Below are 12,809 nucleotides of genomic sequence, written 5' to 3' on the forward strand. Positions count from 1 at the left end.
AAGAACCCGTGAGGTCCCTGGCTGGATGGTTGAGGCTAAAAGTCTTTCATGAGTTGCATGGGACTGGAGGAATCACTTACTACCTGGCTCACTCCTAGCTGGAGAGTTGACTCCTCCTCACATGGGCCGACTGCAGGACATGACGCTGGTTTCCCCCACAGGGAGCCATCCAAGACACCAAGACAGAGAAGCAATGCCTTTTATGGCCCGGCCCTGAAAGTCACACATCATCTACGGGTCCATATTCTATTAGCACATACCAGCCCTGATTCAGCCCCGACTCTGCCCGTGTGCCAGCGGTGCTATTTTGGACTAGCACCAAAATTCTAGGTCTCTGTGTTCCCTCATTTGTTATCTAAAAACAACTTCCGTTCGGGGCTATTCTGAACGTAAACCAATAAACTGTCAAGCGCTGCTTAGTACAATGAGCTGCCCCACAACAGGAGTCATTTCGAAATGATTTTGCTTCCTTAGAAAGCCCGTCCCAGGGTCGCCTTATTCTTCTAAAGTTGAAACGCCGAGCCTCCCCTTTTCCCAACCCCGTAGAGAAGAGTCAGGCAGACCCCGTCTCCCCAGCCCGACTCCCATCCGAAGTAGGACTGTTCCAGAGGTGGAACTCTAGTTCCCGGGGCGGGTCCGGCGCCCGGAGCGCAAGCGAACGGACCGGAAGTGGCTCCGGCAGTTCTTCTTCTGTCCCGGAGGGCACCGGCGGGACGCGGCGGGACGGCTCTGGTGGGCTCCGCGGACGGGGACGCCGGCGCGGGGACGCCCTGAGCGCGGAGCAGCGGGCTCCCGGAAGAGTAGCGGCCACGCCATGCCAGCTTGGAGGCTGCTGGCTCGGGCCGGCGCCCGGGTGCTGGGCCGTGGCGTGGACGGCCTGCATGCGGCCTCGGGCTCAAGGAACAGGTGTGTGCGGGTGAGGGTCGGGGCTGGGGGTGGTGCCTGTACCTGCAGCCCTGGGGCAGCCGCCTGGCCTGGTCCCCGGGGCAGCGGCCCGGCCTGGTCCCGGGGTAGCCGCCTAGTGTGGTCCCTGGGCAGCGGCCCGGCCTGGTCCCCGGGAAGCCGCCTGACCTGTTTCCCGGGGCAGAGACCCGGCCTGGTCCTTGGGGCTGCCGCCTGGCCTGGCCTAGCCTGGCCCGGCCCAGAGGGCTCTGCCCCGGGTTGCGGAGGAGGGGGCTCCGTCCAGACCTAAAGAGTAAGGGTCGTTGTCTAAGGCCGTACCCTTTAAAGAACTGAACTGATGTTTGTTTGTTTGTTTGTTTTTAACGCTGATGAGCTAACGACTGGCAGCGTCACCAATAATATTATCTGCTGGTTGGTGAGCGTAAATGCTGTTAGGTCCATTAGGCGCAGTAGCTCAAGCAGCCTCACCTGAGAGAGCTGCGCTCATCCGTCTTACTGATACGACCACTGTTCCAGCGTGATACCGTTTTGCAGATAAAACAGAGGCTTAGAGAAAAGTGAGTTGCCCAAGGTCACTTAACTAGTAAGTGCAAAGTTGGGACTCCAGCCTGAATCTATCGACCTGTCGATGGAAGGGAAAGAGACCACAGAAAGCTTTACTTCTTTTCTGACCCTCCTTTTGAGAATTACACACCTCCTTCCTGCTCTCCATCCCCTAAGGTCTTTCTTGGTGTGTTCAGCTGGTCTTTGGTCATGTCTTCTGTGGATTTTAAAATTTTGCACACCCAGTTTCTTCGCCACTCTGAACCTAGGCCATGTCATTGCAGGGAAGAGAGGTGAGCCTATCAGGGAGAGATCAGTACCCAACATTGTCACCTCTTCTGGATATATACTGTTCAGGTACTTGTTCAGATGGGCCAGTGGCTTCTCTTTCATCGACGTAGGAACAACTGCGTTAGATGTCAGTTTGTCATGGAGCAGATGAGGAACTTTTCCTCCAGGGAAACCATTAGCAGTTAAAATATGAGCCCCATTATTGTTATTATAAGGCATGTCAGGGAAAAAACTAGAACAGAATCCAAACCCTTTCCTAAGGTCCTGATTACACTTTCCAATTCATGTGACCTCCCTTCCGAACATTAAGTGGGGGAACCTTTTAAATTGTGCTTTGTTGTCTGATTTTTATTTTTACAGGACAGACATCTGGTTTTTGGTTAGAAGTCTCCATGGAGAGAGTGGCACTTGGTGGGATGAGCATCTTTCTGAAGAAAATGTTCAGTTTGTTAAGCAGTTGGCCTCTGATGAAAATAAAGCCCAGTTAGCAAGCAAACTCTGTCCTCTGAAGGATGAGCCGTGGCCCGTACATCCTTGGGAACCAGGTGTTTGTTATTTTGTGTTTAATGTGTTCTCATCGCCCAGTTGCTGTGTGGCGGGCCCATTCAAAATCATTGTGACTTTGTGATAAATTTATCATCTGTTGAAACGATTTTTTCATGTCTGAAGTATGTCTGTTTCATTGGTTTGAGTTGCAGGTTTGTTTCCAGCATCCTGGTCCACCTTTAGTGAATGTCTGGTGGTCATCCAGAAGCTGCTTTGTGGGTGAAAAGAAAATCATTCTGCACTTGTGTTCTTGTTTTCTTTAGATGAAAAATAATATAAAATAAGTCAGGGAAGAAAAGCTGGAAGAGTGTGTGGCCGGACCAGGAGGCATGAGGCCTTTCCTGTCCAGGGTATCGTCTTCGGTTAGGGTTTATTGTGACTGTTGAATCTTATCACGGCCAGAGTTCTTAGTGGAGCAACTTTATCGGTTTATGCAACAAATCTAAGTGTCGTTGGGGAGGCCGACAGATTTTAGCAGTACGACCATTTGTGTCCTCCCTGTAGCCCCAGCTAACTTCTTAAGATTTGAGTCGTACATTTCTAATTAATGAGGCTAGATATGAATTAGTATTAGGAAAGCGAAGCACAGTGATGGATTTATCCTGCCCTCTGAATACACTGCTTTAAAACCAGTGTTTATCAGATAAACTGTTTTGTTTTGTACATTCCTCTTACATTTATTCTTCAGAGATTTATTGAGGACCAGCATGTTATGTCAGGCATTGTTGAAGGCACTCAGATCTATAAGAGGAACCGTTGTGTTTTACTCTGAATCCATAAGCGTGTTTCTTATGTGCCTGCTCTTTGTATTGAAACCACAATTTAGGAAATACTGTTTCATTGTGTTGGTGAGCGCTGAAAAAGCTGTGTGACTGTTGATGTGGTTTTCATTGCCAGGTTCCTCGAGAGTCGGCCTTATCGCGCTGAAGCTGGGCATGATGCCTTTATGGACCAAGGATGGTCAAAGGCATGCTGTCACATTACTGCAGGTGAGAAAGACACCCGAGGTATGACGAGTCTGTGTGGCAAGATCTGTTTGTGCAGACCTCAAAGGGCAGTTTCGTGTGGTGAAGGAAAGGGTAGCGTCAGACATAAACACTGAAGGAGCTTTACTTCTGACGGTATCAGCGCAGGTTCCCAGCGGCCTGAATGGTGGTTTTCTCAATAGCAGCATTGGGATACTTGGGGCAGTGAATAAAACCAGTCACAGCCCAGCTCCTTTTAGAGCGACTAGTTTAACTCATAATCAGAGAGCATCTCAGCCCCATTGCTCTGTGTTAACTCAGAATGTAGCTCTCTCTTGTCTGTGGAAGCAGCACTTCGTTCTTTGAGGTGAGGTGGACTTCACATTTAAGAATGTGGGGCATGGGGCCAGATCCCTGACTTCACATCTTGGATCTGTCCCTTTGTGGCTGTGTTCCTTGGAGCACTATGTCTTGTCTGTAAAAGATGCACTTTTATTCTGTGAAAGAAGCGGTATGGCCCACCTCAGAAGGTTATTGTGAGGTGTGCACAAGATGATGAAGGTCAAGCCCTGAAAACAGTGTGCAGTGTCAGATAAACGTGAGCTGCTTTGTCTTTATCCAACAATAGAAAGATGGCTGATCTGGTTAGGAGACCCTCACGCCCCAAATCACTGTGGACGGGCTGGTTCATTTTGGAGGCCTCGCCTTCGACAAGTGATTAGGCAGGTGGTGGTGGTTAAAGTGAGCACTCAGGCACCCAGGTGTGTCCAGTGCTGAGCCTCACAGGCGGCCTGCAAGCCCTTAGGCACTTCTTGTTGACTCGGGATGGTTAAAGAAAGGATTGGGGTTTCTAGAACTACTAGAAACTAGTGGAGCTTTCAGGAGTGACGGGTGGGGTTGAAAGTGGAACAGCCACCTCAAGAAGCAGCTTAGTACCGTGGTCAAGTTGAACATGGTGAACCTTATAGTCCAGCAGTTCCCCGCCTGAGTGTTAGTAGGGAACTTGAACTGGTGAGCACCAGGACACCCAGCAGTGTTTATGTAGTTAGTCCTCCAAAACCAGAAGTAGCCCGGTGTCCGTCACGGTAGGATGAGTGAGTGAATCGTGGTCTGCTTAGGTAACAGAATGCTGGATGGCAGGGGAGACGGAGCACCCGGCAGTACGGGTGAGCCCTGCAGGTGGGATCTTGAGTGAAAGCAGGGAAACGTGGACAAGTCCATACGACCTGCGTCCACTTAGGGGAAGGTCCGAGCCGGCCGCGCAGACCTGCATCATAATGCAGCGCTTTCAAGGGGTGGTGATTATAAAGGTCGTGAGAGCCATCGGCGTCGACAGTAGCGGGGTCACAGCGGCTGCTTCAGAGCGGTGCTTCTCAGACTTGAGTACGGCTCAGAGCCACCTGGAGGCCTTACAGTCACAGGGGCTCTCAGTCAGCAGGTCTCAGCTGAGCCGAAGAGCCTGTGTTTCGCCAGGTGCCCAGGGGATGCTGATGCAGCTTGTCTGGGACCACACTTCCAGAGCCGCTGCTCTAGGGATGGAAGAGGAGGGATGGGAGTGAGGGGTGACTGGGAAGAGACAGGGCTTTGGGGGCATCCTGACATGGGTAATGGTTGCATGCACACTTTTCTTATAAATCCTCATTTGCTTATGCACTTTATGTGTTGTATTTGACAATTGTCTTAAGGTTATTTCTGTATTTTCAGATTGTGGTTGGTTTTAGAGAGATGATGAGATTAAAAAAAAACTTTAGGGGATTCCTTATTGTCCTAGGGCCTCGTGTGGCTGGTGTGTAATATTAAAATGTATCTCAGTGCATACTTCGTTTTTTTGTTTGTTTGTTTCTTTAGGTGCAAGACTGTCACGTCCTAAAATATACTCCAAAGGAAAATTATAATGGAAAAATGGCAGCTCTAACTGTAGGAGGAAAAACTGTATCACGTTTCCATGTAAGATACATTTTCATTCCTAGAATAGTACATTTCATGAGTTTCAGATCTGAGTTCTTTGAGATTCTGTATTTAAGTTTTGAGGCTATTCCATAGCCACAGACTGGTATTTGTCCAGGAGGTTAAGTTATGGATTTGGGGGGAGGCAGTCTGGCAGAGCCATGGAGCCCAGAGCCTGGGGGACTTCGACTTTGTTCCTGTATCTCCTTTCACTGTCTGGAACAAGTGACTTCACCCTCTAAGCTGCAGTATTTGCCCAGATGTAAAATGGGGATAAAAATGCTACTTACATAAGAGGTTTGTTACCAGGATTACATGAGATTTTTCCTATGTGCTTGGCATGTAACAGACACTGAACAGGTGGTAGCTATTTGGTTATTTTGCTGTTTAATTTCATTGTTTTTCTAAATTGTCTCAACTCTTGGCACCAACAGGATGTGAGGGTTAATTTTGTATGTACTAGAAGCGGTTCTGACTGTTGGGGAGAAAGCTGTATATGAACCCACATCAGATTTTTTTTAAATAAAGCATATTTCCCAAGTAGAATACAAGTAGAATGCCACGTTTGTAGTTTAAATGTGAAAAATCTGCAGTTAGTATTCTCTATTGAATGTTGAAAGCAGAGAATACCTTCCTAGAAACAGTGATGGTTTTTACTGGCGGCTCCTGAAACATCTTTAGGTTTACTAAGGCATTGCTTGTCTCCACTTGTCCATTCTAACTTGTTTATAAAATGGATGTGAGTGGACGCTAGGACGCAGCCTGGGCCACGCAGCTGTCAGAGCTGGCCCGTGTTTACTGTGAGCCCTCTAGTTCCTTGTCACAGATTTGGGCACTTCCTGCCAGGCAGGGAAGCCCTTTATGCCTTGAACGTTTGTTGTCTCATTAGCCTTTTCAGCCTCTAAAGCCACAGAGGTTAAGCAGCTCCCCCGCTCAGGGCTGCCCACTGAAGGGGTGGATCTGCAGTCAGACTCCAAGCCTTCCTTTCTGAGCTGTGTCTTGCTGTCCCCACTCTGGGGCGTGTAGGCTGGTGGGAGGGTAGACTGATAAACCCGCCATCTGGGTACAGGGCTGTGACTGCAGCAGGCCCAGGCTGCTGGAGGACCAGGGAGGAGAGCGGGCCTGGTCGCTGCAGAAGCAGAGCCTGTGTGCGTGGGGAGGAGCCTGCGTGGTGTCTGGATCTCTGTGGGGTCCGGTGCGGGGCCGGGGAGTGTGGTGAGGGGGTGAAGGGGGCAGCTGTCAGGATGGAGGGCTGAGGAGTTGGGGCTCTGAGGAGCCTTGTGAGTTCTCTAACCAGGGCAGTGCCAGGTGAGCTGTGATCTTGGTTAACTCAGTCAGGAGAACCCAGCGCAGGGAGGACGTTCTGGAGGTGATTTTCAGCACTGGGGGAGTTGATAAAAGTGTTTGGCACCAGAGCAGTGGCATTGGGTTTGGAAGGGGTGGTGATTGTAAAGGACTCGGAGTAAGCATGTGGGGAGGGGACATGGCGGGGTGGCGCCCTGTGCCCAGCCTGGGATAGTGCAGGGGAAGGGAAGCTGGGAGGAAAGGTGTGTTTGAGGTGTTTACAGCAAATCCAGATGGAGTTGTGCTATGAATGGTGGGGATACTGGTCAGTACACTGGTGGTGGTTGAAGTCACCGGGGTCTTGTAGCTCAGTAGGACTATCTCAGAGTGTTAGAGAAGTTAGCTGGTTATGGTTTAATTTTTCATTAAAGCTTCATTGTAATATCTGCTACTAGTTCTTGACAGTTTATTGACTAATAATTTCAGGCCTCAGATAATTCCACAGTAATTAAAAGCACAAGGTAATATTTTTGGAAACTTGTTTTTAATGTCAAATATTTGAACTTTTAAGTATGTCGATGTTTGTCAGCCTTCACGTGAATCGTGTAACTTTTCTGTTTAATGGATGCCACTGTTTTCTGATTGATCATATTAGACAAAAACTTTGTCTTTGACCTTTCATCAGAGTAGGATGTGAAAATGAAATTCTGAAATTCTTAAAAGTAAAGCATTTTGGTTCAGAAAGGAAAACAATTTTTGGAACTAAACTATATACAAACTTCCTGTTGCTTATAGTAACTGTCAGGGAAACTGCAGGTGGCTTGGTTATAGAAGGTAGAGACAGAGAGACCTATGAATATATAATATCAAACAGCTAAGCATTCTACAGTGAGTTGATTGTATTGGTTTTTTTTTATAATAGGGCTACAGTGTTATTTTTTCAATCTGTAAAGAATTCATTCCTCCAAGAAACTAGACTGCTTTTGCTGCTTTTGTGCCTTATACATAAAAACTGATGCGGCATATAGTATTTTAGAATAAGGAAGTTAAGTAGCCTTAAACGTTGATTAAATCAATTCATCTTAGGAGCAGAGGCATTTTCATCGTGAGAAGGAAATTGCAGGGAACTCTCAAGGCAGAGGAAAAATGCACCCTCATAGGTGGGAGTATCCAAGTGTGACACTGCTGTCAGTTTTGTAGATTGCCTTTTGAAATCATTTTAAAAAAAAGAGAAAAACTGGTGTCACACTGCTGTTGATTACAACTCAACTTAAGCATTTGGTTTTTCTCACAACTGATACCAAGTTAGTTTTATAATATTTTGATTTTAAAGGAAGAAGCAAAGTATTCAATTTTAATGAAATCGGAAGATAATCAAGAAGTGTTACCTTTGTTCTCTTTATGTCTCAGTTTATAAATACTTAGGTCAAGATGTGTATCTTGTCCCATCTTGTATGACTAGAAAAAGCAAAAGATTTCTCTCAGGAGCCTCCCATCATACCTAAAAACTGACATTAATAATATGTTTTTTAAATTACCAGGAAGAATATGTGAATGTCAAAAATAAAATTGAAATCTCTTCTAAAATGTAATAACTCTCAATCTGATACATCAGGAGAATATTTCAAGGAGCTGCATTTTCAAAACATTTATTGACATATAATCGACCTACTCTTAGTTGTGGATGCACAGTATAGTGACCTGATATTTCTGTAGTTTATTCAGTGGTCCCTGCAGTAAGTCTAGTTACGATCTGTCACCACACGAAGATGTCATTTAGTTATTGGCTGTATTCCCCGCACTGTAGAGTTCATACCTGGGCCTCCTTCTTTTGGTAACTGGAGGTTTGTGCTTCTTCATCTCCCTCCCCTATTTCCCTCATTCCCCCTGTGCCTACCTGTTTGTTCTCCATATCTATGAATCTGTCTCTCTTTTGTTACATTTGTTTATTTGTTTCTTAGATTCCACATATAAGTGAAATAATATAGTATTTGTCTGACTTACTTCACTTAGTGTAATGCCCTCTCGATCCATCCATGTGGTCATAGATGGCAAGACTGTATTCCTGTTACGGCTGAGTAATATTCCATTGTGCTTATGTACCACATCTTTATCCAGTCATCTGTGTGTGAACACTAGGTTGCTGTGTCTTGGCTGTTGTAAATAGTGCTGCAGTGAACATGGGAGTGCATTTGTCTTTGAATTAGTGTTTTGTTTTCTTCAGGTAGATACCCAAAAGTGAAATTGTTGGATCATGTGGTAGTTCTGCTTTTAGTTTTTTGAGAAACCTCTGTCATGTTTTCCATAATGGCTGCAGCAATTTACATTCCCACCAGCAGTGTAGGAGGATTCCCTTTTCTCTATATCCTCACCAAAACCTATTATTTCTTGTCTTACTGATAATAGCCTTTATCCCGTGTGTGAGGTGCTGTCTCATTGAGCTTTATTTGCATTCCCTGACCAGTGACGTTGAGCATCTTTTCATGTGTCTGTTGGTCATCTGCGTGTCTTCCTTGTCTAGTCAAGTCCTCGGCCCATTGTTTTATCAGGTTGTTTGGGTTTTTTTTTTGATGTTGAGTTGTATGAGTTCTTTGTGTATACATACATATATATGTATTTATCATATCTATCATTTGCTGTTACCTTCTCCCACTTAGTAGGCAGCCTTTTCATCTTGTTGATAGTTTCCTTCACTGTGCAAAAGCTTTTTTGTTTGGTGTCTCATTTATTTCTACTTTTGTTTCCCTTGCCTGAGGAGACTGATTCAAAAAAGTTTTGCTAAGACCAGTGTCAGAGGTGGTACTGGCTGTGTTTTCTTCTAGGAGTTTTATGGCTTCAGAAGTGTTACATTTAAGACATTAATCCATTTTGAGTTTATTTTTGTGTATGAAGTGAGACAGTGTTCCATTTTGTTTCTTTCTCATGTAGCTGTCCAGTTTTCCCAGCACCATTTATGGAAGAGACTATCTTTTCTCTATCATACATTCTTGCCTCCTTTGTCATGGATTCATTGACCATTAAGCATGATTTTATTTCTGGGCTCTGTGTTCTGTTTCATTGATCTATATGTCTTATTTTTGTGTCAGAACCATACTGTTTTGATTACTGTAGCTTTGTAGTGTAGTTTGAAGTCAGGGAGTGTGATAACCTCCAGCTTTGCTCTTTCTCTCAAGATTGTTTTGGCTATTCTGGGTCTTTGGTGATTCCATATAAACTTGGGATTATTTATTCTGGTTCTGTGAACAATGCCATTGGTATTTTAATAGGGATTGCATTGAATCTGTAGACTGCCTTGGGTAGTGTGATCATTTTAACAGTATTCTTCCAGTCCATGGACACAGTATATCTTTTCATCTCTTTGTTTCGTCTTCAATTTCTTTCATCAATATCTTAACAGTTTTCCAAGTATAGCTCTTTTACCTTCTTGGTTAAAATTATTCCTAGGCATTTTATTCTTTGTTTTTAAATCAAAGTATAGTTCATTTATAATGTTGTGTTAGTTTCTGGTGTACAGCACAGTGATTCAGTTATACATACACTTTTTCATTATAGGTCATTACAAGGTATTGAATATAGTTCCCTGTACTATCCAGTAGGACCTTGTTGTTTATTTTATATATAATAGTTTGTATCTGCTAATCCCAGACTTTTAATTTATCCCTCCCTCACTTCCCCTTTGGTAATCGTGAGTTTGTTTTCTATGTCTGTGAGTCTCTTTCTGTTTTTTAAATAAATTCATTTGTGTCTTTTTTTTTTATATTCCACATGTAAGTGAAATCACATGATATATGTTTTTCTCTGTCTGATTTCACTTAGTTTGACGATCTCTAGGTCCATCCATATTGCTGCAAATGGCATTATTTCATTCTTTTTTTAAGGCTGAATAGTATTTCACTGTATAAATATACCACAACTTCTTTATCCAGTCACCTGTCAATGGACATTTAGGTTGCATCTGTGTTGTGACTATTGTAAATAGTGCTGCTGTTTATGAATTAGAGTTCCCTCTGGATATGTGGCCAAGAGGGTTTGCTAGATCATATGGTAAGTCTGTTTTTAGTTTTTTAAGGACCTTTTTTACTGTTTTCCATAGTGACTGTGACAAACTTCATTCCCACCAACAGTGTAGGAGGGTTCCCTTTTCTCCACACCCTCCCCAGCACTTGTCATTTGTGGACTTTCGAATGATGGCCATTCTGACTGGTGTGAGGTGATACCTCATTGTAGTTTTGATTTGCATTTCTCTGATAGTTAGTGATATTGAGCATTTTTTCATGGGCCTATTGGCCATCTGGCTGTCTTCTTTGGAGAAACGTCTGTTTAGATCTGTCCATTTTTTAATTTTTTTTTTTTTTGTTGTTGTTACTGAGCTGTATGAGCTGTTTATATGGAAATTAAGCCCTTGTCAGTCGTGTCCTTTGCAGATATTTTTCCTCAGTTGGTAGATTGTCTTTTCATTTTGTTTATGGTTTCCTTTGCTATGCAAAAGCTTGTAAGTTTAATTAGGTGCCATTTGTTTATTTTTGCTTTTATTTCTATTGTCTTGGGAGACTGACCTAGGAAGAACATTACTTCAGTTTATGTCAGAGAATGTTTTACCTATGTTCTCTTCTTGAGGTTTGATAGTGTCTTATATTTAAGTCTTTAAGCCATTTGGAGTTTATTTGTGTGTGTGGTGTGAGGGAGTGTTCTAACTTCATTGATTTACATGTCGCTCCAGTTTTCCCAACACCGCTTGCTGAAGAGACTCTTTACTCCATTGTATGTTCTTGCCTCCTTTTATTCTTTTTGATGCAGTGGTAAATGGGATTGTTTCTTAGTTTCTCTTTCTGATAGTTCATTTTTGTGTGTACAAACACAACAGATTTCTGTCTCTTAATGTATGCTACCACTTTACTGAATTCCTTTAATCTGATAGTTTTTTGGTGGCATCTTAAGGATTTTCTATATATAGCATCATGCCATCTGCAAACAGTGACAGTTTATCTGCAAACAGTGACAGCGTTACTTCTTCCCTTCCGATTTGGATTTCTATTATTTCTTTTTCAAGGAGCTGCATTTTTTAATGAAAACTTTTCTGTGTGCCTTTGTTATGGCAGAAGTGGATATGATTGAAGATGAAAAGCAGGGCCTTGGTATGAGTGATGCTGCATACCAGTGTTAGATTTCAGCACTCGGGAAGTGAACCATAGCGGATGACGGGAGTGAATTTATGATACCACTCTTGGAGGAAGCGGTGGGCTCCCGAGGGAATGCCGTGCGATAGAGGACAGTCCTCCGTGGGCATCCACAGCAAAGCTACTCAGCATGTGGTGCACAGCCCCAGCGGGCCCCCAGGGAGAGTCTCGGGGGCTGTGGGCTGACCCAGGTGTTAAAGTTCTCTGCTTACGAGCCAGTGCCACCCGATTTCACGGCAGCTAAAGGTAACCTATTCAGTAAGTTATAAAGGGGCACGAGCAGTTCTTATTTCAGACTGAACTCAGCAAGTACCTGAAGTTTGCTGCATATTCAAATATGCTCTGCAGATAAGTGGGGCTGCTCACCAGAGCTGGGACTAGACATGTATTAATGATTTTAATGACCTTTGGAAGCACAGAGCAGAGAGGAGATGATGGGCCAAGAGACTGGCCTAGGAGACCCAGGGAAGCACTCGGAGTTCTGTGGTCACTGGGCCCTGCAGGCGCTCACTTACAGTTAGAGGGGCTGAGGGTGAAGGGCGTGCCTGTGTTAGAATCTGACGAGGGAGGCTCTCCCCGTATGGAAGTGTGGAGTAGTGCAGCTTTCTTGCCAAGTCTCATAGTGATCTATGTCAAGAGTTGGAAGAATTTTAAAAAGATGAAAAGATACCAGCACATTATGATAAGAAAATATATAAAGGTTCTATTCAAGGATATTTACGATAGCAGGAAACAGAGTGATGGTAAACAGAGAAGCCGCAAAGCCTCTGCTCTAAGCAGCTTACATGGGTTTGGGTTGAGGCAGGGAGGCTGCTGCACAGAAGAGAAACAGTTAAGGTGCACACATAGGGGTGCTTGGAAGGTGAGTGAAGTAGGCTGAGGGTATTACACGTGACAGAAAGTGTTGCTGTTAGTAGAATAATCAGGAAAGGTGAGTAGATACTTGGATGGAGACCTGGAAAAAGTGAGGGAGCAAGTCATGTAAGAACCTGGCGGGGTTGGGGGAGAACTAGGGGAGGGAGGGGAAGAGGTGTGAACTGCCAGTCGCAGGATAAATGAGTCGCAAGGACGGAGTGTGCAGGTGGGGCTACAGTCAGTAACTAAGTAGTAACTAGGGTGGTGACCACACTTACCGCAGGGATCAGTTTGAAAT

At 44.6% G+C, this 12,809-nt stretch overlaps 1 protein-coding gene across 2 annotated transcripts in view; it reads left to right on the top strand.

The window, feature by feature from the left end:
* The first annotated feature begins 676 nt into the window (after window positions 1-676).
* Window positions 677-12,809, top strand: part of MRPL3 (mitochondrial ribosomal protein L3) — a 45,685-nt gene continuing 33,552 nt past the window's right edge. The window contains exons 1-4 of one of the 2 annotated variants that reach the window (XM_031464441.2): window positions 677-906; window positions 2,098-2,282; window positions 3,181-3,272; window positions 5,097-5,195. In XM_031464441.2, the coding sequence (XP_031320301.1) occupies window positions 815-906; window positions 2,098-2,282; window positions 3,181-3,272; window positions 5,097-5,195 (468 nt within the window). In that variant the 5' untranslated portion in view covers window positions 677-814. The remainder of the gene's footprint in view (window positions 907-2,097; window positions 2,283-3,180; window positions 3,273-5,096; window positions 5,196-12,809) is intronic. The other variant, XM_031464386.2, reaches the window with a different exon arrangement.

The sequence above is a fragment of the Camelus dromedarius genome, chromosome 2 (genome assembly GCF_036321535.1).
Source record: "Camelus dromedarius isolate mCamDro1 chromosome 2, mCamDro1.pat, whole genome shotgun sequence".
NCBI lineage: Eukaryota > Metazoa > Chordata > Mammalia > Artiodactyla > Camelidae > Camelus > Camelus dromedarius.